The 27,205-nt window shown below is 40.8% G+C and overlaps 1 protein-coding gene across 1 annotated transcript; it reads left to right on the forward strand.

The window, feature by feature from the left end:
- The first annotated feature begins 5,681 nt into the window (after nucleotides 1–5,681).
- Nucleotides 5,682–26,614, forward strand: tgfbi (transforming growth factor, beta-induced). Its single transcript, XM_076105278.1, has 17 exons — nucleotides 5,682–6,377; nucleotides 7,020–7,118; nucleotides 13,644–13,708; nucleotides 13,808–13,965; nucleotides 14,218–14,382; nucleotides 14,482–14,628; nucleotides 14,712–14,853; nucleotides 14,963–15,175; nucleotides 16,247–16,384; nucleotides 16,498–16,643; nucleotides 22,817–22,953; nucleotides 23,375–23,505; nucleotides 24,248–24,375; nucleotides 24,473–24,575; nucleotides 25,432–25,499; nucleotides 25,763–25,787; nucleotides 25,871–26,614. Exons 1-17 carry the CDS (start codon nucleotides 6,034–6,036, stop codon nucleotides 25,924–25,926), a joined length of 2,265 nt encoding a protein of 754 aa, XP_075961393.1. The 5' UTR covers nucleotides 5,682–6,033; the 3' UTR covers nucleotides 25,927–26,614.
- The last annotated feature ends 591 nt before the right edge of the window (nucleotides 26,615–27,205 follow it).

Consider the following 27,205-nt stretch of genomic DNA (forward strand, 5'->3'; position numbering starts at 1 on the left):
CAGAGCTCTCCCTCTGACCACACTTTAAACCGTGTGTTTGTATATTTACAGACACCTTCTCATAGATTATATATTTTAGAGTATAGATTATAGATTATAGATTATAGATTATAGATTATAGATCATAGATTATATATTTTAGATTATAGATTATAGATCATAGATTATATATTTTAGATTATATATTTTAGATTATAGATTATAGATTATAGATTATATATTTTAGATTCTAGATTATATATTCTAGATTATATATTTTAGATTTTAGATTATAGATTATAGATTATATATTATAGATTATAGATTATATATCATAGATTACATATTATATATTACAGATTATATATTTTAGATTTTAGATTATAGATTATATATTTTAGATTATAGATTATATATTTTAGATTTTAGATTATAGATTATATATTTTAGATTATAGATTATATATTTTAGATTATAGATTATATATTATATATTTTAGATTATAGATTATATATTTTAGATTATATATTTTAGATTATAGATTATATATTTTAGATTATAGATTACATATTTTAGATTATAGATTATAGAGTCTCCTCCATCAGAGATACAGAACCAAGAGGGTTTATTCCATTTTTTGGTGTTTTCACTTCCCAAAAGCCTTCATCAACCCAAACACAGTAAACTAGAATATTTTAAATATATTTGTATTGTTATTAAATTATATTTATATTAAATATATATGTATAATAATATTATGAATTATATTATTATATAGACATTTAGATTTCTGTATTATTGTTCCTACCTTTCAATATTTCCTTTCACTTTTAGAGGACAAGACACTCATAAATTTACTAATACTCTTGTAGGTGACTGGAGATAAATTAGCAGAGTGACTCATCCTCTCAATAGAACATCTCTGGTAACAGGTTGTATGTAAAGAATGCTGCCTTCAGGGGCTCCTGTAAATATGAACATCCCCATGCTAGACAAGAGAGGAAAGATGATGTATTTTCACATCAGTCGGTCCTTCTGCATGAAACATGTGAGGTTTTCATTTAATAATTTGCTTTTGATTGATTTCATTAAAACACTGACTCGGCTGATTCAGAGTTTATTTTATATTCTGGGAAAATATGTGAAATACGTCTGAAGAGCTACAACAGTTTGGATGAAAACCTCCTTTAGGTTCAGACTTCCAGACCATAGAGAAATGTGAATCACAACCTATGAGCTGAGCGTTGTGATTTCAGACGGCCGCTGAATGCATCAGTAACAGTAACTGATACCTGTTGTTCAGGTGGAACGGTGGGCGGAGTGAAAAGTGTGAGTCACACTGATGGTCAACAGATCAGGTATCAGCAGAGAAACACCGAAGAAGAAGAAGAAGAAGAAGAAGAAGAAGAAGAAGAAGAAGAAGAAGAAGAAGAAGTTTCCAGAAACTGTTTGTATTGTTGTATTGTATTGTAGACTTTTATTCTGAAATTAGTTTAGTTTCAACTCTATGACACACAGACTTTTACTCTGAAACTAGTTTAGTTTTAACTCTATGACACAGAGACTTTTACTCTGAAACTAGTTTAGTTTTAACTCTATGACACACAGACCTTTACTCTGAAATTAGTTTAGTTTTAACGCTATGACACAAAGACTTTTACTCTGAAACTAGTTTAGTTTTAACTCTATGACACAGAGACTTTTACTCTGAAACTAGTTTAGTTTTAACTCTATGACACACAGACCTTTACTCTGAAATTAGTTTAGTTTTAACACTATGACACAAAGACTTTTACTCTGAAACTAGTTTAGTTTTAACTCTATGACACAGAGACTTTTACTCTGAAAATCTTACTTTGCAGATTCAGATATTACATTTAAAAACAATGATAAGCTGATGATACTTTTGTGTAGTTTTTGTCATATAGGGGTTTGAATGCAGGACATTTATGTACTCGTACTTATACTTAAGTAAAGGATCTCAGTACTTCTGAGAACCACCTCTGTGTTCCCAACAGAGGGAGCTCTGCGCCCTGAAACCAGTTTGTGTGTGTGTGAGTGTGTGTGTGTGTGTGTGTGTGTGTGTGTGTGTGAGTGCGTGTGTGTGTGTGTGCGTGTGTGTGTGGGTGCGTGTGTGTGTGTGTGTGTGTGTGTGTGTGTGTCCTCTTCACATCAGTGGGTGAAAGCTGCTCATGACCTGTGACCTGTGAGAACATCTGCTGGAAACCTGAACTTTTCCTGAACACAAAGCAGCTCTGTGTGTTACAGACCATCTGCTGCACACACACACACACGCCACACACACACACATGAATAGAGAATATGTCTGTACCTTGAGAATACTCTGAGAATCAGTATATATATATATACTTCTGCATCTAAAACAACTACAGAAAAAGTGTCTCTCACTCGTACAACACTGCTTCTACGTGTTCATTATTTACAGCAACACTTTACATGCACGATGTCTCAACTTGTGTTTTGTTTTTAAAAACGTCTTTTAGACAAACTTCCTGTTATGTGGGTGTGCAGGATGAATATGTTGTTCCATGTTTCAAAATGTTTTTATCTGGTGCTTGATGTGATGTAACCAACTGACCCCAGTACCAGGATCAAGATTACAACTTTTACTCTGAAAACCAGTTATGTCACAAATGCTTTTACTTTGAAACCTGTTTAGCTTCAACTTCACGACACAAAAACTTTTATTCTGAAAACAAGTTTGGCTTTAGCTTAATTACACAAAGACTTTTACTCTGAAAATGAGATTAATTTCACCTTCAAATTGTACACATTGGAGGTAGTTTTCCAGTAAAAGATGATTTAGTTTTTATACATTGATACATTGTTATAGATTCGACGACAGTGCAGCTCAAAAGTCTATAAGGTAGTCAAAATAATGAGTCAATGCATCAGTAATAATAATATTATTATTATTATACATTACATATAAAGATGTAACTCTGCTCAACAAGTACATTCTTTCTCATTTTCATGAACTTCATTTGGAAGATTCTTCACGACGAAATGATGACGTACTGAACACGTCTATAAACAAGGAGACACACACACACACAAACACAGACACACACTCAGACACACCGACACACACACACACACATAGACACACACTCTCACACTCACTCACACACAAACTCAGCTTCCTGTTGACCTGCTGTGTGTTTTAATGTCTCTCTGGATAATTGCTGAACATGAACAGTCTGCTTTGTTTTATATCGTCTTCCTGCCATCAGCCTGAAGCAAATCTGCGTCATCGTCTTTAAATCTTTTTGTGGGACATTCAGTGTCTTCACAGGGAGGACAGACTGGCTGTACAGTTGGACCCGCAACAATATGCCAACCTGGTTCCCCCTCGGACCAGGACCTTCCTCTCAGCCCACCTGTCCACTGCCGTTCTGTCCATTGACTGTCTGTCCACTGACTGTCTGTCCACTGTCTGTCTGTCCATTGTCTGTCCACTGACTGTCTGTCCAATGCCTGTCTGTCCACTGACTGTCTGTCCAATGCATGTCTGTCCACTGTCTGTCTGTCCAGAATCTGTCCAATGTCTGTCTGTCCACTGTCTGTCCACTGACTGTCCACTGACTGTCTGTCCAATGCATGTCTGTCCACTGACTGTCTGTCCACTGTCTGTCTGTCCACAATCTGTCCACTGTCTGTCTGTCCACTGTCTGTCCACTGACTGTCTGTCCAATGCATGTCTGTCCACTGACTGTCTGTCCACTGACTGTCTGTCCACTGTCTGTCTGTCCACAATCTGTCCACTGTCTGTCTGTCCACAATCTGTCCACTGTCTGTCCACTGTCTGTCTGTCCACAATCTGTCCACTGACTGTCTGTCCAATGTCTGTCTATCCACTGACTGTCTGTCCACTGTCTGTCTGTCCACTGACTGTCTGTCCAATGCATGTCTGTCCACTGTCTGTCTGTCCACAATCTGTCCACTGACTGTCTGTCCAATGTCTGTCTATCCACTGACTGTCTATCCTCTGTCTATCCATTGTCTGTACAATGTCTGTCCACTGTCTGTCTATCCATTGTCTGTCCACTGTCTGTCCAATGTCTATCTGTCCACTGACTGTCTGTCCAATGTCTATCTGTCCACTGTCCGTCTATCCAATGTATGTCTGTACACTTACTGTATATCCGCTGTCTGTCCACTGTCTGTCCATCAATTTTCCGGCAACTGTCTGTCTGTCCACTGTCTGTCTGTCTACTCTCTGTCTGTCCATCCATTGTCTGTCCAATGTCTGTCCACTGTCTGTCTATTCATTGTTAGTCCAATGTCTGTCCACTGACTGTCTGTCCACTGACTGTCTGTCTAATGTCTGTCTGTCCACTGACTGTCTCTCCACTGACTGTCTGTCCACTGTCTGTCTGTCCACTTACTGTCTGTCCTATGTCTGTGTATCCACTGACTGTCTGTCCACTGTCTGTCTGTCCGCTTACTGTCTGTCCACTTACTGTCTATCCGCTGTCTGTCCATTGTCTGTCCACTGACCATCAGTCCACTGACTGTCTGTCCACTGTCAGTCCACTGAGTGTCTGTCCACTGTCTGTCCACTGTGGTGTCCACCTGAAACTCCAGGAGGATAAACATGAAATAGTTTCCTCCCTTTAAATGTTTAACGAGAGGAAAAGCTCTCTGAGGGTCAAATAGGAAATAGTTCAGGTCGGACACATTCAGGTCAACTAGCTGTTAGCTGTTAGCTGTTAGCTGTTAGCTTACATAACTTCAGGTAGAGGGCTTCTGTGTTTCAGTCATTATTACATTAATAAAAGAGGAGTGAAGTGAGTCTGAGGATTCATCCTCATCCTCAGTGTGAAATGATGAAGGTTGTTTCAGGTGGAGATGACGTTCAGCCGCTGACATCCCGTCATGTCTCGCCTCACCTCGTCCTGTCACGTGCACATGGATTAAAAAAGGAGGTCTGCTTAGTTTAAGATCCAGCATCCTGTTTAGTCTCCGTGTGAAGTGAAACCTTCAAACTCAGACTGACTTTCTATCTTCATCCTCAGAGAGATGACTTCACCTCTTCGTCCTCTGACAGGCGGCCCACGTGTCCTCTCTGCGGTCGGGCAGGGCTGAATATTTTCCATCATTATTCGTTTCTATGCTGATGACGCCCACAAATATCTAACAGTGAAACAAAGGTTTTAATAAAGAAAACACATGTCCATGTTTCCTGTCACTGTGAAATGTCTAAAGACAAAAGAACTGTAAATCAAAATATTAAATATTATTGTTTGAGGTTCTTTTATTCTAAGTTTCGTCTTCACTTCTGAAGAACTTCTGAGAGAAACTAAAGTTTGAAAATGTTTTTACTTTCACTTCATTACTGTCGTTTTGGTCCAGTAATCTGTTTTCTGTGGACCTGGTCCAGTAATCTGGTTTCTGTGGACCTGGTCCAGTAATCTGGTTTCCTTTAGCATCATGTAAACAACAGACTGGGTCTCTGATGTGTTTAAATGAAACCAGGTTTCTGTCTTGAACTGAATCAAACAGTTTAAGCAAAGTGAAATTTTCTGCAAATATTCAGGAAGTTTATCGTTTATCGAAGAAGTACTCTGTTTTACTACAGTAAGAAGTACTCTAGTGTTTTACCAGGACCAGGACCAGGACCTTTCAGACGGATCGGTCCGTCCCACATCTGAAGATGATTGTTGTCTTCAGAGTCTCAGGAGACAAGCTGACGGACAGAAATAAAACACTGATGTCAACAATGAAGGAGATTATTCATTATTAAAATCATATTTAAACAGTTTTATGAGGAAATATTCATATTTTAATGAGACTTTCAAACTACAGGAGCTTAAGTCTGATCTTCTGTACGGTGGCCTGTTGAGGACAAGTCACACTCACACTGACTCACCTTTCTTTCTTTCTTTCTTTGTTTTCTTATTTTCTTTGTTTCATTGTTTGTTATTTATTTTGCTTCTTTCTTATCTTATTGTCGTTTCTTTCTTTGTTTTTCTTTCAGCTTCTTAAACTTTATTTCATTTAAACAGAATTTAACTTGATGAAGTTTTTGAAATGTATTTTACTGAACTGAAGGAGTTCGTTTCTCCTCCTCCTCCTCCTCTTCCTCCTCCTTCATCCTCCTCCTCCTCTTCCTCCTCCTCCTTCATCCTCCTCCCCCTTCGTCCTCCTCCCCCGTCTCTCCCCTCACGGATCCCGGAGGCACTACTGCCAGCTGCGGAGAAGGAAGAAGAAGAAGCAGAAGAGAGAAGAAGTAGAAGAAGAGTATTTTCCGTCTCCTTGAAGATGAGGGTCTCCGTGCTGGTCCTGGGTCTCTCTCTGGTTCTCACGGTCTGTGTGGCCCGGTCTCCGTACCAGGCGGTCCTGCAGCACAGCCGCATCAGAGGCCGGCAGCAGGGGTGAGTTCATACCGAGCCGAGCCTCAAGTACATCCAGTGAGTCTGTAGTTATGAAACATACTTCATATTAACATGGGGACTTAATGAACCTCATGTTTGTTCATTTCATTCATAACTATGACGTCACAACGAGCTGACGTTCATTTAGCACATCGTTTATAATAATAAAGAATACCACCTTTAGTTTTCTGTTCATAATAATTATAATAAGTTGTTCTAATATTGTGTATCGATAATATGATCAGCTGCTGACTCTGTGATGTTATTGATATTATTTAAATGTTAGATACATCTTACCTGTCCACCTTAACACTCGACTTGAGCTCAGATTAAGGTGGAATGTGATCAATGCATAAATCAGCTGAAGTTAAGATCTATTTATTAATAACTTCACTGATTTATTATAAAACTATGTTTCATGTGATTCTGAGTTATTATAGCAACAGATTCAATGATCAGTCCACCTTAAGTATTTAATAGAAGGTATTTCTGTTTGTCTGAAGACAAATACTACTTCATAAAATAAAGACATGAAACATGTGAATGATTTATTTTAGTGTGTTTGATGTTCTTTAGACATTTAATGAATGAAGAGGTTTAAGGTGGTCTGACTTTAAACTGTTTGTGTTTCTTCTCCTTCAGACCAAATGTTTGTGCCATGCAGCAGCTCAAAGGAACCAACAAGAAGTACTTCACCAACTGTAAACAGTGGTACCATCGCAAGATCTGTGGGAAACCCACGTAAGTCTGACCGAGAGCGTCTGTGGTTTAAACAAAGTGTATCTAGTTTAAGCTGTCTGTAGTTCAAACTGTCTGTGATTCAAACTGTATGTAGTTCAAGCTGTCTGTAGTTTAAATGTTCTTTAGTTTAAACGTTCTTTAGTTTAACCGTTCCTTTGTTTAACGGTTAAACGAAGGAACGGTTCAACTTTAACTGTTCTGTAGTTCAAATGTTTTGTCGTTTAAACTGTTCAGTTTGTCGTCTGTAGTTTGACTCGAGTCTGGACTGAGTTTGTGTTCAGTGGACAGAGGAACGTCCTCACTTCCTGTTTAACCTCTGGAGACGTTAAAATGTGCTGAAGTCCTTTAAAGGACAGTTTCAGTGTTTTACTCTTTCTGAGAGATGATGATGATGATGATGTTTCGTGTTAATGTCAGTTCAGTCTGAAGTCTTCAGTGTTCTTCAGATTCTTATACTGCAGAACTTTGACTGAAGGAAACACACACACACACACACACACACACATACACATTATTAATGAGGCTCTGGCGGCAGTGGACCAGCTGTGTCACAGATCTCACTCTGAGCAGGGTTACTGTGTGTGTGTGTGTGTGTGTGTGTGTGTGTGTGTGTGTGGCCGTCGTTCAGCTTTATCTGAGGGTCATTGTCGTTGTTGTTGTTTTCCAGGTAAACGTCTCCTGTAGCTCCGGTTCTTTCTTTTAATGAAGTGGTTTTGAATCTGAAGACTGAAACACTCAGTTAGCGTTAGCTGGTGTGTTAGCTGGTGTGTTAGCGCTGGTGTCTGTGATTTATTCAAGCTGTTTTCTAACCTGTGTTTTTGGTTTCTATGGAAACAGCTGCCTCAGCGTTTTACAGTCGATTCATCATCTTCAGGAAGTGTTTGTGGAGAACTTCCTCTTTAATAAAGAAGTAAATGTACTCGTTAGTATTTGTTCCACATATTTATGTGTGTGTGTGTGTCTGAAACTCTCACTTCCTCTTTTTTTCAGTTTCCTGATCTGAACTGAAAGAATCTGTTTGTGAGAAGTTCAAGTGAGAGTCTTTCACACACGTACACGTACACACACACACACACACATACACACACACACCTATACACACACACACACACACACCTATACACACACACACACTTATACACACACACATACACACACAGTTTCATTAGATATACACTGGGGGGGGCAGTGTTTGACTCTGTTTGTGTGTCAGTGGGTATCTGAGGAGGTCAAAGGTCAGCAGAAGGAAGACTCATAACTCACAGCCCCCCCCCCCTAAAACTAACCAGTCAGCAGAAATCCTCAACAGCCAGAATGTGTTCCTTCAGTATCTGTAGTATTATAGACTATAATACTATATTATTTATATACTATAATTTATAGTATATAAATATTATAGTATAGAAGTATTATTGTAGTAGTATTATATTATAGTATAGTAGTAGTATAGTGTTATATTATAGAAGTATTATAGTCTCTCTTTCTCTGCCTGTCTCTCTGCCTGTCTCTCTGTCTCTCTCTCTGTCTCTCTGCCTGTCTGTCTCTCTCCTGTACCAGAACCTGTCTCCTGCTCTACTTCTGTCCTCAGCTTCCTGTCTGACTGACAGCCTGACGGTTCGCCGTGTTTTTCTCTGCTCGATGTTTCTGGAACGTTTCCCTCGAGTCGACCTCGCTCTGTTTGTTTTGTCACAAATCCACGGCGGCCATCTTTGTTTATGTGGAGACCAAACGGGAGTCGAGTTTCCATCTGGTTTGATAATCAGTCCAATGTGTGTGTGTGTGTGTGTGTGTGTGTGTGTGTGTGTGTGTGCCAACACACACACACACACACACTCACATCAGTAGCTGATCTCCATCTGTTTACATTTACTGCCGGTGTGTTCGAGGCTGCAGGAGTTCTGGACTTTTTCCTTCTTCTGTCTCCAGACGATGCATTTAAATCCATGAATGGAGCTGTGTTTAACATGCAGACCATTGATATCTGATCAATAACTATCATCTACATCCAGATCTACAAGTTGACCTGATCACAGAATGAAGTCTCTGTGTTCATATCAGAGCCTCTTTGTTCACAGAGCTGGCCGTGTGTCTTTTAGTGCATGTTAGTGCATGTGAATATGCATTTAAGTGCATGTTGGTGCATGTTAGTGTGCATGTTAGTGCACGTGAGCGTACCCAACTGGGTCGCTCACGGCCGCCATGACAGCGTCCCTCAACAGGTAAAAGCTGTTCGTCGGTAAAAAAAGGTTTTATGTGAGAAGACAAATCTGATCAGAGATAAATCAGAGATTCTCTACGGTGCTGCTGGATGCAGAGCAACAACATCTAGAGAAGCTATCTTATCTATCTATCTATCTATATATAATATATATAATATATAATATATATAATATATAATATATATTATATATTATATTATATATATATATCTATATTATATATAGATAGATATATATTAGATCATTGATTTCTAGTAGAATATAAGTTTAGTCTGAGTTTAACTTCAGGAAGTTGCAGCTTCATATGAATCACAGTCAGCTTGTAATCTGACTACCTGTGGATCAATGTGGCCGTCAGTGTAAGCGACGGGTTCAGAGGGTTGACCAGCAGTCTGGATCAAGGTTCTATCTAAGGTTCTGTTTGTGTTGGATGACTGGGCTGAGGAGTCTCTGCCTGTCAGGTTTATTATTGAATCTGTTTCATATTGAAAGCTGCCGATCGTCTGTGTTCTCCTCAGAGAGCTCTCTGTGAGGTGGGCCTGCAGCTCCGCTGTGTGAGGTGTTTCCTGCTGAAGACATCAGATAGAAGAAGACATGATGTTCATTTAAACTCACTATGCAGCTCAAGCCCTCTGAGAGGCTCTGGGACGTTTCGTTCTGTAGTGGTCTGAAGGGAGGAGCTCCTGGTGGAGGCTCTGGTGCTTTAGTGTTTGTCCTGGCGATGGTTGCGGGTCCCCCATCAGGATTCTGGTCTGGCTGCAGATTCTTCTTCTCTCTGAGGAAATGAGCTTTATGAGCCCAGACAGCTGAGAAACATTTATTATGGAAATCTCTACAGGAAGTCATGGAGGCCTTTGCTCGGCTTCCACGCTTCATTACAGCCAACATGTGAGGAATCCTCCTGAAACGCTCCTACCGACACTGAAACAAGTTCACACACCAGCTGATCTATTCTACTTCATTCACCGACACTTAAAACATGTCGACGTTTTATCTTCCAGTTCTGTCTTCTAAGTATTTATTTATCTATAGCATAGCTATAGTATACTATATGTATGTGTGTATATATATATATATATATATATATATATATATATATATATATATATATTTAGTGCTGGGCAACGATTCAAATATTTAATCGCGATTAATCGCATGGATTTTTTGCGATTAATCGCAATTAATCTCATTGTTATGGCAAAGTTCAATAATGAATTCAAAAGTAGTGTATTGCGCACTTTTATTTTAAAAGTACTGCTATATGAATAAAAGGGCAATAACATTTGGTTCACGAGATGCAGGTAGCATGTTTTATACTTAATGTGAATATAATTCATACTTTGTTGGCATCTTATTCTGAAAACCGGATGTTCGTCTGAAGAAACCGGATGTTGTCTCACGTTAATCTTTCCGCTAACTTTCAAAGTCCTTCGCTCGCTCCCGATCTGTGGCGTTTAAATGCGTTTACCGTGAATGTCAGCATATAGGTGCACTAACATGTAAGTGTCTGCTGAGTTGACCACGGAGATCTGAGTGTCTGCTGACTTTACCGCAGCGATGTCCAGTAGTCTCCAGGGAGAGCAACAGCTGGTGCAGCTTCTCTCTTTATTTCTGCCCCCCCCCCTCGACCAGAAGCGGAAGTCGCCTTTTCTCTACGGCAACCCTGAAGGGACATCATATCTCCAATACAAAACGATAAACATGAGACAGTCTGTTACAATAATAATAAATTTAAAATACTTACCTGTTTTTTTTTGTTGTTGTTTTTTAATTATTATTATTTCTTTTTTTCCCATCTTAAAAGGCTCAAGGACACACACACACACACACACACACACACACACACACACACACACATACATACACACACAACTGACTACAGGATGTTTGCTGGCTTTTATCCCACTGTTCTTTCATCCTCTTGTTGTTATGTATATGTATTGTCTCTTGTCTTTCAATAAAAAAAGAAAAAATATATATATAATAAATTTTAAAAATGCGTTAACGCGCGATAAAATAATTTTCGGCGTTAATTAATGAATGCGTTAACGTGAAATTAACGCGTTAACTTGCCCAGCACTAATATATATATATATATATTAGTGCTGGACAACGATTACAATTTTTAATCGCGATTAATCGCATGATTTATTTGCGATATATATAGCATAGTATATATATATATATATATACTATACATATACACATATAGCATAGTATATACATATACTAGTGCTGGGCAACGATTAACATTTGTAATCACGATTAATCTCATTGTTATGTACAAAGTTCAATAATGAATTCTAAAGTAGTGTATTGTGCACTTTTATTTTAAAGTACTGCTATATGAACAAAAGGTCAATAACATTTGGTTTAAACACTTTAAACCAATAAGGTTCTTGTTAACAGCAGTATTCCCTTTACACAGTAGCAGTTCTATCTCTTCACTATCTGTGCTCAGTGTGTGACTGTGTGTGAAACGTTCCACTGCTGTGCAACAGGAATAACATGTTTCAGCACGTTTCATCTACATGTGTGTGTTGTGTCTTCATGACAGTCAGAGCATGTGATGCAGCTCTACTCTTCATCAATATGATGCTGTAACTCAGAGGTGATGAAGGTGACCCAGCTCTACTCTTCATCACTATGATGCTGTAACTCAGAGGTGATGAAGGTGACCCAGCTCTACTCTTCATCACTATGATGCTGTAACTCAGAGGAACATTTGGTTTAAACACTTTAAACACATCAGGTTCTTGTTAACAGCAGTATTCCCTTTACACAGTAGCAGTTATAACACAGTTATAATGATTCTGATCATAGATATTCAGCCGGTGTTCATAACTTTATCTTCATGTATGTAAGAGATGATATTTAAATATACACCTTGAAAACTGCAAACCTATCTACGTCATGTTTTTATGTTTGTTAAATTCTCAGTAGTGATACTAAATGATGCTTATTATACATATTACAAACAAAACACTTTAAAAACTCTAAAATAATCATTTAAATGAATCATTTATTTTTTGGTATTTTGGTATGTTGGTCAGACACATATGCAACGCTGATTACCGTAATATGTGTGGTATTTGTTATAAATGTACGTTGGTACATAGAGGGTGATAAGAAGCTGTACATGGAGGGGCTTAGGACCCAGGGGAATGTAGGTGAAGGAAACAAGAGACGGAAGAGACACCACACAAACAGCTGTTCACCGCTCGCTGCCCGGTTCTGGTGTTAAAAATGTCCGCTTAATAATAATGAAAAAAACTGCGTTAACGTGCAATAACGCGTTAACTTGCCCAGCACCAATCTATATATAGTATAGTGTATATATATATATATATATGTATATATGTATATATATATATATATATATATATATATATGTATATATGTATATATATATATATATATATATATATATATATATATATATATATATGTATATATGTATATATATATATATATATATATATATATATATATATATATATATATATATATATATATATATATATATATATATATATATATATATATATATATATATATATATATATATATATATATATATATATATATATATACACACCATGGTTACGGCTGTCTCCATCGTTGTGTACAGTTACCATGGTTACATTTCATCCTCATCAGGTACGCTTGATATCTCATCTTCTTATAAACGTTCATGTTTTCATGTTTTCTGGAGATGAATTCGGTCCATAAATAAACACGTTGATCAATCAGCTGCTGAACAACACATATTATTGGCTGCTGGAGGAAACTGTTGGACCAATCAGGAGTCGCGGTTAGTGGTCCTGATGTGAGGATGTATCAGCTCAAGGTCCAGTGACTCGGATGTGTTCTGGTCCAGGTTCAGAGTCCTCAGAGGGATCCGGACCTCCATCAGACTCTAAACCACATGTGAAGCGGATCATTAAGCTCTTTGTTTATGATCTCATGGAAACTCTTCTCCCGGTCTGTTGTGGTGCACATCACTTTATTAGCATCATTAGACTCAGACAGGAATTTATGAGGCTCCTGAAGCAGAGATATTACAGAACGGTTACGAGGTTCTCAGGTGGAAACTGAGACTTTATGGAGGAGTTGTTTTTCTTCCTCCTGCGGCTGAAACCTGCAGAAGGACGTTCATGAAGAAGAAGGTGAAGGAAGGATAGAACATGTGATCCTCATGTAATCCTCTTGTGATCCTCTTGTGATCCTCTTGTGATCCTCTTGTGATCCTCTTGTGTCCTCATGTGATCCTCTTGTGTCCTCATGTGTCCTCTTCCCTCTGCAGGGTGATCACCTATGAGTGCTGTCCTGGTTATGAGAAGATTCCTGGAGAGAAGGGCTGTCCTGCCGGTATGACCTCTGACTTAAACTTAAACTGAAGCTCTCTGTGCTGCTGTGACCCTGTTGCATTGTGGGAGTCGTGCTCTGACAGCAGGTCTTTGTGTGCAGCGCTGCCTCTGGTGAACATCTACAACACTCTGGGTGTAGTAGGAGCCTCCACCACCCAGATGTACTCTGAACGAGCTCAGCTGAAGGAGGAGATCGAAGGTCCGGGCAGCTTCACCTTCTTCGCTCCGAGCAACGAGGCATGGGCTGCCCTGCCCACGGTCAGTACCACTCCGCCGCTGGCAATAGGACCCGACAAATGCCTCCTACCCACAATGCACTAGCAAACATTGAGTAACACTGTAGCAACAACATCAAAGACCAAATGATTTCTGAGTTCTTCCTGCAGAAACGATCAGATTTAACGGTTGAAAACTGTCTCAGATTTTCAGACTTCATTTCTCAGAGAAGAAAACACTTGTGATACAGTGTGTTGTAGTTTACGTGGTGATGACACTGTTGTTGTGTTGCAGGAGATCCTGGACGCTCTGGTGAGCAACGTGAACATCGAGCTGCTGAACGCTCTTCATTATCACATGGTGAGCCGCCGGCTGACCTCCGAGGAGCTGAGACACGGGTCCTCCTTCGCCTCCATGTACCAGGGCTTCCACGTCCACATCCACCACTACAGCAACGGGGTCAGTGAACGCCTCACGGAGACTCCAGTGACGAGTCAACAGAATCACTGTATGCTGATGATGATGTGACATTTAAAGATGTCTCCTTCACCTCCTCAGATCGTGACGGTCAACTGCGCCCGGCTGATCAAACCCGACCAACACGCCACCAACGGCATCGTGCACGTGGTCGACCGCGTCATCACCGCCATCTCCAACAACGTGCACATGATCATCGACGTGGATGACGACCTGGAGACGCTGCGTGTGAGTTCATCGATTGACCGATCGATCAATAGAAATGACGCTTTTCAGTCGCTGACCTCCTGACCTTTGTCTCTGTGTCTCAGACGGCGCTGGCGGCTGCAGGTCTGACCACCATGCTGGAGAACGACGGTCAGTACACCATCTTCGCTCCCACCAACGAGGCCTTCGAGAAGATTCCTCAGGAGACCCTGAACAGGATCCTGGGAGACCCCGTGGCTCTAAAAGGTGACCGGCTGATTACTGCTGGTGGTCTTTGTAGTTTTAGATCCACTATAAACCTGATGAACTTGTTTCTGATGTCAGTCCTCTTGTGTACTTGCCCGCCCCCCCTCAGACCTGCTGAACTACCACATCCTGAAGCACATGCAGTGTGCCGAGTCCATCGTGTCGGGGACCCCGATGGAGACTCTGCAGGGCACCGTGCTGGAAGTCGGCTGTGATGGAGACCAGATGACTCTGAACGGGAGGGCCATCATCACCTTGAAAGACCAGCTGGGAACCAACGGAGTCATCCACTACATCAACGAGCTGCTCATCCCCGACTCAGGTACTAATCCTACCACTGCTACTGCTAATACAACTACTACTGCTAACACCACCACTACTGCTAACACAACCACTACTGCTAACACAACCACTACTGCTAACACCACCACTACTGCTAACACAACCACGACTGCTAATACAACCACTACTGCTAACACCACCACTACTGCTAACACCACCACTACTGCTAACACAACCACTACTGCTAACACAACCCCTACTGCTAACACCACCACTACTGCTAACACCACAGCACACACTCAAGCTAATACTGCATTCAACACAGAGTTCTGCTGTCAAACTGCAGCACATTCGCCATGTCACTGTGCTGCACAAGCTACTCGCACTACTAATACTACTAATACTACTAATACTGCTAATACTACTAATACTACTAATACTGCTAATACAGTAGTATTAGCAGTATTAGTAGTATTACTACTAATACTACTAATACTGCTGATACTACTAATACTGCTGATACTACTAATACTACTGATGCTGCTAATACTACTAATACTACTGATACTACTAATACTGCTAATACTACTAATGCTGCTAATACTAATACTACTAATACTACTGATACTACTAATACTACTGATACTACTAATACTACTAATACTACTGATACTACTAATACTGCTAATACTACTAATACTACTGATACTGCTAATACTACTGATACTACTAATACTACTGATACTGCTAATACTACTGATACTGCTAATACTACTAATATTACTGATACTGCTTATACTACTAATACTACTGATACTACTAATACTGCTAATACTACTAATACTACTGATACTAGCCTACTAATACTACTGATACTACTAATACTACTAATACTGCTAATACTACTAATACTACTAACACTACTAATACTACTGATACTACTGATATTGCTGATACTACTAATACTACTAATACTACTGATACTGCATCTAACGCTGAGAGTACCTCAAACTATAGAAGTACTGCAGTACAAAACAATACATCCGCTGTCAGTAATAGTTGTGGTAGCAGTAGAAGTACTCGCAGTACTATTCCACTTGTTCTTTTTCAGCCAAAGTTCTGCTGGAGCTGGCTGAGGGTTCATCTGTTGCCACGGCGAGCACGCTGTTGGTTGGGGCCGGCCTGTCCTCCCACCTGACGGGCTCCGAGGCTCTGACCCTGCTGGCTCCTCTGGACGACGCCTTCAAAGGTAACGCTCCTGACCGGTCAGGTCCGTCTCACAAAAGGTTTTTGTTCTTTGTTAGTTGTACGTCCCTCAGTCGTCGTCCTCGTCTTATTTACCCGTCTGTGTCTCTGTAACAGGAAGTGACACGACGATGACACCTGACTTGAAGAAGCTGATGACGAATCACATCCTGAAGGAGCAGCTGTCCTCTAAGTCTCTGTATCACGGTCAGGAGCTGGAGACTTTGGGAGGCCTCAAACTGCGAGTGTTCGTCTACAGAAACGTAAGAACTCTGATGAGGTTCCTCACGCTGAAGCGTATTTCCACGTCTCTGTTTTCTCCTGTTTTATGAACAGTGTTAGCGTTAGCTTCAGTTGGGTTGGATGGAGATCAGATCATCTGCTCCACGAGTCTCGATGCCCACTTCAAGACCACGTTAAAAACACAAAACCAAACAATAACTCTTGTGCACTTCAACAAACGAAATGCTTTATAACTGTTTGCACACGGCAGGTTTATTAATAATTCCTGATGAAAACCTCAATTTAACAGGATTACATTTGAACACGTCGTCATAATGTTATAATGCTAGAACTTGAACGCATCATAATGTAACTCAATTCTACGTTAGCCGTTAGCTCCGTTATTTATCCAAGCAGGACTGTGCTGCCCACCTGTTGCTAACAGCTAGCAGCTAACGTTGTTCACAATTTAGCATTATCACTCAGAGACATCTTGGTTGGTCTCGAGTCCTGATCCAGGTACCTATGGTACTCTTGGTCATGTAGAAAAAACAGTATCGACTTCTTACAGAGTTTCAGTTGTCCTGACGACCCATACCGGAGTTCGTCTGTAACCGGACCGAGACCAGCTCTTCAACAAGGTCTTGGTCCGGTTGTTTTGGTCCGCACCAAAGTAGGATTGCTGTTTTCACATCTGTCGAAACAAACCTACCAACAGGGGTCGCTTCAACCAAAGTAAAGAGGCAGGTGTGAAAATGTCTCTCGTCTTGTTGGTCGTATTACAGCTCTGAACTCTCAGATGTAGACACCTGGATCCTGGAGGTGAAGCTTTGTTGGAAATTGACAAACATCTGGATCACTGTTCAGACAAACTGGACCTGTGACCGGATTATGTTTGAGTCCTGGTCCTAGTTTAATGTTTGATGTCAGAACCAGAAGCAGCTTGTTCATCTGTTCCTGGGAAATGTAACCACTTTTATCTTTGTAATGAGACTCAGTGATTTTCATTTTCCTGGAAAAACACATTGACATACATTCAGAAAGACATCAGACCTTCCCCACATGATGAAACGCTGACTCACTTCTCTTCTCCCAGTCAGAGGATCAGATATTTAGTCTGACGGTGTTGCCTGTTGCTGGGCGGATTGGGCGGCTCGTCTGTCCTCATTGGTAATAAATATTGTCTCTTGATCTCCAGCGATGATGTCATGAGGTCTCTGAGGTTGTGGCTGCTTTTCATTAATGACTTTAACAAACCCAGTTCCTCTGTTTGTGTGTTGGATCAGTTGTGCTGATCAGGATCTTTAGTTTGAGGTTTTATATTGTCAGCTAATGATGAGTCTGAGAAGTAACATAAAACTTTATTTAGATTTTGAAATTATTTTTCAAAAGCAGGACGACTGCAGGAAATGTGGTGAGTTGACTGTGAGCATGTGGAAGCCTCATTACTGCGCCCACATGTGGTGATGAAGTCATCCAAAGTTAGTGGCGGGCCGTGCGTTCTATACCTGGGCCTCCACTGCTGTCCTGCAGCTGAACCGCCTCCTAATAACCTCATCATGACGCCACAGATACGGTTATTATTTGTTTTGTGTAAAAATGAAGCTCAACACCTATAAATACACTAACTGCAGAGTGCAGATAACGTTACATGAATACATGACGGGATGCTGCGTCATTAACGGACAATGCATAAAGTCAAAATCAATTCAGCAACACTGCTAAAACACGTATTCCACCGCACACTGAAGAGCACGGGCCATTCAGATATTACTCACATCAGAGGGAACAATATTAACCATGTCATAAAAACAACACCAGAGACAGATGCACACAGTAGTAACGCTCCGATCACTCCCTCCAGCAAATAAACGACACCATAGCTCTTGTTCCTGACGCATTTATTCATCTGTCAACACGAGAGGGAAAATGAGTCCACTTGAAAACACATAAATCTACAAAGATGATCACTTAAACACTTAAACTTAACTTAAACACTTAAACTTAACTTTAACACTTTAACTTAAACACTTTAAATTAAACTTAACTTAAACACTTTAACACTTTGCGTGGAGTATATAGACTGCTAGCCGCTAGCACAACAGTCTGCTAACAGCTGGGAGAGGCTCCGTCGCTACAGTAACGCTACATTAAAGAAGAGAACAGAGCGATGCAGGATGAACAAAGACAGAACGGAGATGCACCGATAGAGTCTGAGCCCAAGAGAGGAGCTGTCTCCGCTGTTTGGACGTTTTTTGGGTTTTAAAAAATCCGACGTCCAACAGACTATATATTGCAAAGTGTGTCGAGCGACTTCTGTTGACGCTGGTGGTAACACGAGCAACTTACTCCATCACCTCAGCAGAAAACATGTGTTGGAATACCAAGAGTGTGTTGACGGCCGTCTGAACCAGTAACGTTAGCGCGAGTGAAACAGTGAAGCCAAAGGGTCAGACATCGCTTGAAGAGGCATTAGCTCGAAGCACGGCATTACGAACACAATAATGATCCAGCTCTGCAAGGACCTGGTCCCGCTACCGACAGTCGAGAAAGACTCAGAGCAATGATTAAAATACTGGATTCAAGGTACGTCTGACCGGGGCGACAATACTTCAGCCAAACTGCTATCCCAACATTATGGGAACAAACGAGCACACCCTCTAGTAAGCAAAGCCTTTATACATGATGACATTCACATGTTTTTATATTCTATGTACGCCTGACAGTAGAGTAAGCCTCTATAAACATATAGAAAAACACAGTCAAGGAAAAAAATAATACCGTGAAACAAAATACCGTGATACAAATTTTTGGTCATACCGCCCAGCATTAACCGTGTGTTTTAGTTCCAGTAAGAAGTCCTTCTGGATTCATGGACGCCAGTGAAGACAGTCGAGCCTCCCCAGTTGTATTTCTTGAATACATTTTAATGCGTTTGAGGCTGAAAATGTCCGCTCGACAGAGGCAGCAGATATTGGGATTGTCACCACCCAACATGTCAGGCTAGCCCACTGACCAATCACGTACTTGTAGGCCAGCTAGCAGGCTCTGGCACGTCAAAGAATACGCCCAACATGATGTTGTTCTGCTGGTTTCTGGTTGTACAGGTGACGTTGCTCTGCTGGTTTTGTAATCCTTAGCACAGTTTACTGATCGGTCAACATTGTTTAGTATGATGACCGAAGCTCTTCAAGTTGTCCAGGAAACACAACACGCATGTGAACATCTGTAACTGACAGTGTTATTGATCGTGTGGTGATCAGTCTTTGGTTTGAGGGTTTGAGGTTGTCTCTGGTGGTCTCCACAGTGACTCCACATATTTCAGGTCTTGGACTTGTGGGTGGCTCACATTTCTGCACAGTAATGAACTCTGCAGACCACAAGAACTTTCCTGCTTCCCACGGCTGCTAAATCTTTCCAGACACCAGACGTAGGCTGCCATTTGTGTGTGTGTGTGTGAGACAAGCTTTAACAAAATAGCTGCCCTCCAGGATCTGATGTGGAGTCCAGAGACCCACAGATAGTGTGTCCAACATAAGGACATACTTATCATACATACATATACTATATATACATATATGTATAATATATATTATATAGATATATATATATTAGTGCTGGGCAACGATTAAAATATTTAATCGCGATTAATCGCATGGATGTTTTGCGATTAATCGCATTGTTATGGCAAAGTTCAATAATGAATTCAAAAGTAGTGTATTGCGCACTTTTATTTTAAAAGTACTGCTATATGAACTAAAGGGCAATAACATTTGGTTTGCAAACACTTTAAACACATCAGGTGCTTTTTAACAGCAGTATTCTCTTTACACAGCAGCAGTTCTATCTCTTCACTATCTGTGCTCAGTGTGTGACGTTCCACTGCTGTGCAACAGGAATAAAATGTTTCAGCACGTTTCAGCAAAAATGTGTGTCTTGTGTCTTCATGACAGTCAGAGCATGTGATGCAGCTCTACTCTTCATCAATATGATGCTGTAACTCCGAGGTGATGATGGTTACCCAGCGATCAAAGAATAAAGACACTTTACCCACAATTTAGGTGTATTTTCCCTTTAACTCACGAGATGCAGCATGTTTTATACTTAATGTGAATATAAGTCATACTTTGTTGGCATCTTATTCTGAAAATCGGATGTTCATCTGAAGAAACCGGATGTTGTCTCACGTTAATCTTTCCGCTAACTTTCACGGTCCTTCGCTCGCTCCCGATCTGTGCCGTTTAAATGCGTTTACCGTGAATGTCAGCATATAGGTGCACTAACATGTAAGTGTCTGCTGAGTTGACCACGGAGATCTGAGTGTCTGCTGACTTTACCGCAGCGATGTCCAGTAGTCTCCATTCCTCCACCGCTGCCAGTGAGCAACGGACTTTCAAAATAAAACAAAATTAAAAAATGCGTTAACGCTCTACAAAATAATTGTCGGCGTTAATTAATGAATGCGATAATAACGCGTTAACTTGCCCAGCACTAATATAGTATATATATATATATATATATATATATATATATATATATATATATATATATATTATAGTATATATATATATATATATATATATTATAGTATATATATATATATATATATATATATATATTAGTGCTGGGCAACGATTCAAATTTTGTATCGCGAATAGTCGCATGATTTTTTTGCGATTAATCTCATTGTTATGTACAAAGTTCAATAATGAATTCAAAGTAGTGTATTGCGCACTTTTATTTTAAAGTACTGCTATATGAACTAAAGGTCAATAACATTTGGTTTAAACACTTTAAACCAATAAGGTTCTTGTTAACAGCAGTATTCCCTTCACACAGCAGCAGTTCTATCTCTTCACTATCTGTGCTCAGTGTGTGAAACGTTCCACTGCTGTGCAACAGGAACAACATGTTTCAGCACGTTTCATCTACATGTGTGTGTTGTGTCTTCATGACAGTCAGAGCATGTGATGCAGCTCTACTCTTCATCAGTATGATGCTGTAACTCAGAGGTGATGAAGGTGACCCAGCTCTACTCTTCATCACTATGATGCTGTAACTCAGAGGTGATGAAGGTGACCCAGCTCTACTCTTCATCACTATGATGCTGTAACTCAGAGGTGATGATGGTGACCCAGCTCTACTCTTCATCACTATGATGCTGTAACTCAGAGGTGATGATGGTGACCCAGCTCTACTCTTCATCACTATGATGCTGTAACTCAGAGGTGATGAAGGTGACCCAGCTCTACTCTTCATCACTATGATGCTGTAACTCAGAGGTGATGAAGGTGACCCAGCTCTACTCTTCATCACTATGATGCTGTAACTCAGAGGTGATGATGGTGACCCAGCTCTACTCTTCATCACTATGATGCTGTAACTCAGAGGTGATGATGGTGACCCAGCTCTACTCTTCATCACTATGATGCTGTAACTCAGAGGTGATGATGGTGACCCAGCTCTACTCTTCATCACTATGATGCTGTAACTCAGAGGTGATGATGGTGACCCAGCTCTACTCTTCATCACTATGATGCTGTAACTCAGAGGTGATGATGGTGACCCAGCTCTACTCTTCATCACTATGATGCTGTAACTCAGAGGTGATGATGGTGACCCAGCTCTACTCTTCATCACTATAATGCTGTAACTCAGAGGTGATGAAGGTGACCCAGCTCTACTCTTCATCACTATGATGCTGTAACTCAGAGGTGATGAAGGTGACCCAGCTCTACTCTTCATCACTATGATGCTGTAACTCAGAGGTGATGAAGGTGACCCGGTGATGTCCAGTAGTCTCCAGTGAGAGCAGCAGCTGCTGCACGTTGTAACGCCGTCGCTTTAGTCGTCCTCTCCTTTAACACAACTCGTGTGTTCTTCTGGTGACGGTGCGTCTTGAGGCTCATACGCGACGTCATTCGTTGAGATCCTAAAGGTGCGTTCACACCAAACGCGACGCGAACGCACCTTGAGAACGTTCCTCAGACCGACATCTTCCACAACACTAACCTGCAGTTTGTCTCCACTCCTCTGTAGCATCTGTTAGCTTGTGTTGCTTTAGTTCTTCATCTCCAACCCACATCCTGTACTTGAACCAGCGGCGCTTTTCTCTCTGAAGTGCCGCCCTGCTAGCCTGCTAACCTTTTCGTCCTCATGTCCCGAGGAGTCCATCGTTTTCTCAGGTGTTCTTTGTTCCTGTCTGTGTTTGTAGAACCTCTGCATTGAGAACACCTGCATCGCTGCTCACGATAAGACGGGACGCTACGCCACCATGTTCACGGTGGACAAAGTGCTCACGCCACCGATGGGAACCGTCATGGACGTCCTGAAGGCAGACGACCGCTTCAGGTGAGTCAGCTTGTATTTACTCAGAGGTGAAGCTCGATGGGACAGCAGTACACAGCAGTGGATGTTTCCCAGCAGACCTCTGTGGTTTGTTAGAATATTTAAACTCCCATTATGATTTATTTTAAGGTGACGTCATAAATCAGCAAGCTGTCGTTAGACAACGACTTGAGTCTCTGAAGTTTATGTGAATGCGCTCATTAATCTGAACACGTTGACATGTGGAGTGTAAAGTGTTGATACTGGAGAGACTCACAGATCGGCTCGTACAGGACTAACAGTTCTGCTCCTACTCAGCTCTCAGACCTCATACTCGGGTTTCAGAGACCTCATGTGACCCGGGTATCAGGTCACATAATCTTGGTTTAGATCAGAGGAAGTGATGTCATGTTGTAGACGTGGTGAGACCTCCTTCCTGTTTCAGCCTCCTGGTCGGAGCCGTCCAGACCGCCGGTATGACGGAGCTGCTGAACCAGCAGGGGGCGCTGACCTTCTTCGCTCCCACCAACGACGCCTTCAACGCTGTCCCTCAGCCCGACCTCAACAGGCTGATGCGTGAGTGATGATGAATGATGAATACTGAGGTTCCATGAAGGGGTCGTGTTTATGAAAGTGTTCGGCTCCTTCTTTGGTTCGAGCATTCAGAAGCGTTTCTGTTGATGTGACTCACGGTGGAGTCATGTCTCTGATCAGGTTTATATAATATAAATACAAACCGTCTGTGCAGCTTCACTCTATAAATATTAAAGACATAGGAATGAACTTCATCACAGTCTGCTGTTGACAACGTCTAAAGAAAAGTTCCTCTATAACCTGACGGGCTCGTTAAAGACCTTCTAATTAAAAGCTGTGAAATGTGATCACAGCTGGTTTTTTACTGTGCAGCTCTTCCTTTAACAATTCTTATAATATTGTTCAGATTTTTTATTGTCAATTTTTCTAATCTATATTTATGTTTCTTTACTGTTTACAGTACTTTTATTTATAGTTTTTATCTTTCTATGTTTATTGTTATGATCAAAACACCAAATAATAATTCTGATTATAAATCATGTTGACATTTAAATATATGTAAATAATATATAATTATATAAGTAATATAATACTGAAATACCTAAATTCTTATTTTTTCACAAAAATTCAGTTTGAAAGATTTATTGACAAATATTGAAAATGTTTTTAAAATGTAATGAGTTAATTTCCATGTTGCTCAGATGTCAAAGTTCAGGATGAAAAACAAGAGATCAATGAACAGACCTCCAGTCCGTTTCATTGTTACCTGTGTGTCTGTATCCAGGTAACCCTCAGGAGCTGTCGGCTGTGCTCCGGTATCACCTGGGGGAGGGCATGCTGGTCAGTGGAGGAGTGGAAGGATCTCACACCAGAGTCAAACCTCTGCAGGGAGAGAAACTGGAGCTGGGCGTGGTCAGTCGTCTCTCCTCACTCCTCACTCATCACTCACTCTGATTATTGATCGCCTATCGGAGCCAATAACAGATGCTCTCTCCTCTGTGTGTTACAGCGTAACTACACGGTGTACGTCAACAAGGTCCCGGTCGCTGACGCAGACCTGATGGCGACTAACGGAATCGTCCACGCCGTCAACAGTATCATCAAACCTCTGCGTGAGTCCAGCTGGATCCTTTACATCGTCTGCATAGAGTCTCACATCGTCTGCATAGAGTCTCACATCGTCTGCATAGAGTCTCACATCATCTGCATAGAGTCTCACATTGTCTGTGTAGTCTCACATCGTCTGCATAGAGTCACATCGTCTGCATAGAGTCTCACATCGTCTGCATAGAGCAGGGGTATTCAATTAAAACTCCAAAAGGTCCAGATTGAGAAAATCTCCTCGTGCAAAGGTCCGGAACATTACAATAATATCTAACTTGATTCATGTTTGGTCTCGTGGTGGCGTTTTACATTGGCGCATTGAATGATGGCCACGACATCTGAACACATGAGACAGAGAGGTTTAGTAGCGCCAGCAGGAAGAATGAACAAATAAGAGTCCGTCCATTCTTTGTTAAAGCTCTGTTTTTGTGGTCCACTCTTCTCTTTTTAGAGCACGCCATGTTAAACTGCTTCTCTGACTTACTTTTCCCGCTGCTCTCTATCTCCCCATCTCTCCCGTGTCTGGGTGCAAATCTCACTCGACTCACGATGCGTTTCAGAATACACATATTCGATTGGCTGAGTAGCGCCACGTGAGATGATTTACAACGCATGTGATTGGTCGGTGTGTTTCCTGCACTGCTGACCGAGTGCCGTAAAGGCTAGAAAAGCTGTGCAGGTTAAAATAGAAGCGCTCCGTATGTATGTATAATGTATAATTCTCAATTATCCATCAGTTATACGTCCGGGTCCGGATAGGACAGCGTCTGGGTCCGGACCCGGACCGCCTATTAGTGACCCCTGGCATAGAGTCTCAGCTCGTCTGCATAGAGTCTCAGCTCGTTTGTCTTTGTGTCTCTGCAGCTCCAAAGGTGGACAGAGAACAGGCCGATGGACCTGCAGCTGCCTTCAGACCGGCGGCTTCCTCCGTGGTGAGAACACGCTGATGAAGAAGGTTGTTTCTGCTGATCAGAGACGCTTACTGGTTTAAACTCTAACTCTGTCTACTTCAGCTGAGTCACATGACCTGTGTCACTCTTTCAACATGAAAAAACTTTTTATTATGAAAATACATTTTAATATAATAAGATCCGCATCATTTGATTTTGACGTCTAATTCTAGTACATTAATAATAACAACAATGATAATGATGATGACAGTAATATTTCTGCTGCCCTCCTCTCTGTCTCACAGGTGGACTCCAAGAGCTTCAGGAACGGTGAGTTTCTTCTTCTTCTTTGAGTCTGAGCTTCATCAGAACCTGTCGAGTCTCTAACTGTCGCTTTATGTTTCTGTCCTCAGACGAAATGTTCCAGAAGGTCGTCCGCAGTCGCTCCAGCAGGACGATGACCCAGTAGAACCCAGAAGAACATCTGAGGAACCAAAGAACACAAATGGTTCTGGTCTTGAAGAAAAAATCCCCCTGAAGTCTTTTAACATCTGAAACAGAAACGACTTCAAACCGCTTCTATAATAAGTTATTAACGTCCAGCTGAGCGCTTCATGTTTCAGTGTTTTCTGAAGGATTCCACAACTTCTAAACAAAAGGAAACCTCGTGATGAATGAGCCTCATTTAATAATCTGATTCACAAAGATCAGCGCTGATACGGTAGCTATTGATTGTTTTGTCCCATTATTAGTTTTATTATTATTATTTTGTCTTCAGTAAAGAGACCTAGCAGTTCAACCAGTTATTAGGACCAGTGTGAATGTGTATCAGTGATCAACATATGTTTGAGGATCTCAGGGGGATTTTTATTCACTTTGTGGAGAAAGAAGAAGAAATAATGTTGTTTTTTATTATAATTTTTACCGACTGTTTTGTTTTCTTTGTACTGTAAAAATGTCACTTCTGAAATCCAAAGTTTGAACTTTCACATGTAAAACTTTTGTAAAGTGTGTTTTTCTAGTTGTGTACTCTGCGTGTTGTCGTCCTACAGCATGTCAGCAGGTCTGAGCTCAAACTAACAAACAAACCTGTTGGATTCATGGAGCTTTTTAGGATGTTTTTTGTAAAATAAAACCGAAAAATGAGCTCTAGAAAAGTTGTGTGTGTATGTGTCCCCTGCGTGCTTCCTCTCACTGGCCCTGAAGGCGGATCAGAGTTCTGAAACATGAACGTGGTCCAGGTGAGATCAACAGAACTTCTTGTTAACAGACTTTAATGTGAAGCAGTGAACGTCTCACTGAGAGAACCTTCAGTTTCCTCCAGAGGGAAAAACACAGAATGTAAGAAAGTAAAAGAACAACAACTATGAATGATGAACGTGTTCAGGAGACACTGAACATGTCTCCATATTTAAAGGACGTATGAAATATGGACGTATTGTAGCAAACAGTTGGTCACTGAGACCTTTACTTTGAAACATTTGAGACCTTTACTTTGAAACCTTTCAGGTCTCAGGTGGAGCTCATTTCAGAAAACAGAAACAGAAGATTTAAATGTTGAAATGTTCATGTTGAATCTAGAATATGAAGTTAGTAACAGTGAAGACTTTCTTTCTAAAGTGATGAAGCTGCAGAAATATGAGCGTCTACTTTGAAGTAACTTCATCTTAAACCAACACGTTCACTTTATTAAATCAACTCATTCTGAGTTCCTGTCGGTCTCACAGTTTTATTTTCTCCTTCAGTTA

This window comes from Anarhichas minor, unplaced genomic scaffold, assembly GCF_050575085.1.
Source record: "Anarhichas minor isolate MPS153535 unplaced genomic scaffold, ASM5057508v1 ptg000031l, whole genome shotgun sequence".
NCBI lineage: Eukaryota > Metazoa > Chordata > Actinopteri > Perciformes > Anarhichadidae > Anarhichas > Anarhichas minor.

Bases quoted from the DNA above. Each gene is read 5' to 3' on its own strand.
- tgfbi (XM_076105278.1), top strand. From the start codon at position 6,034: ATGTATTTTACTGAACTGAAGGAGTTCGTTTCTCCTCCTCCTCCTCCT. The intron at 15,176-16,246 runs GTACTAATCCTA...GTTCTTTTTCAG, and splicing joins GCTGCTCATCCCCGACTCAG to CCAAAGTTCTGCTGGAGCTG. The intron at 23,506-24,247 runs GTGAGTGATGAT...GTCTGTATCCAG, and splicing joins CGACCTCAACAGGCTGATGC to GTAACCCTCAGGAGCTGTCG.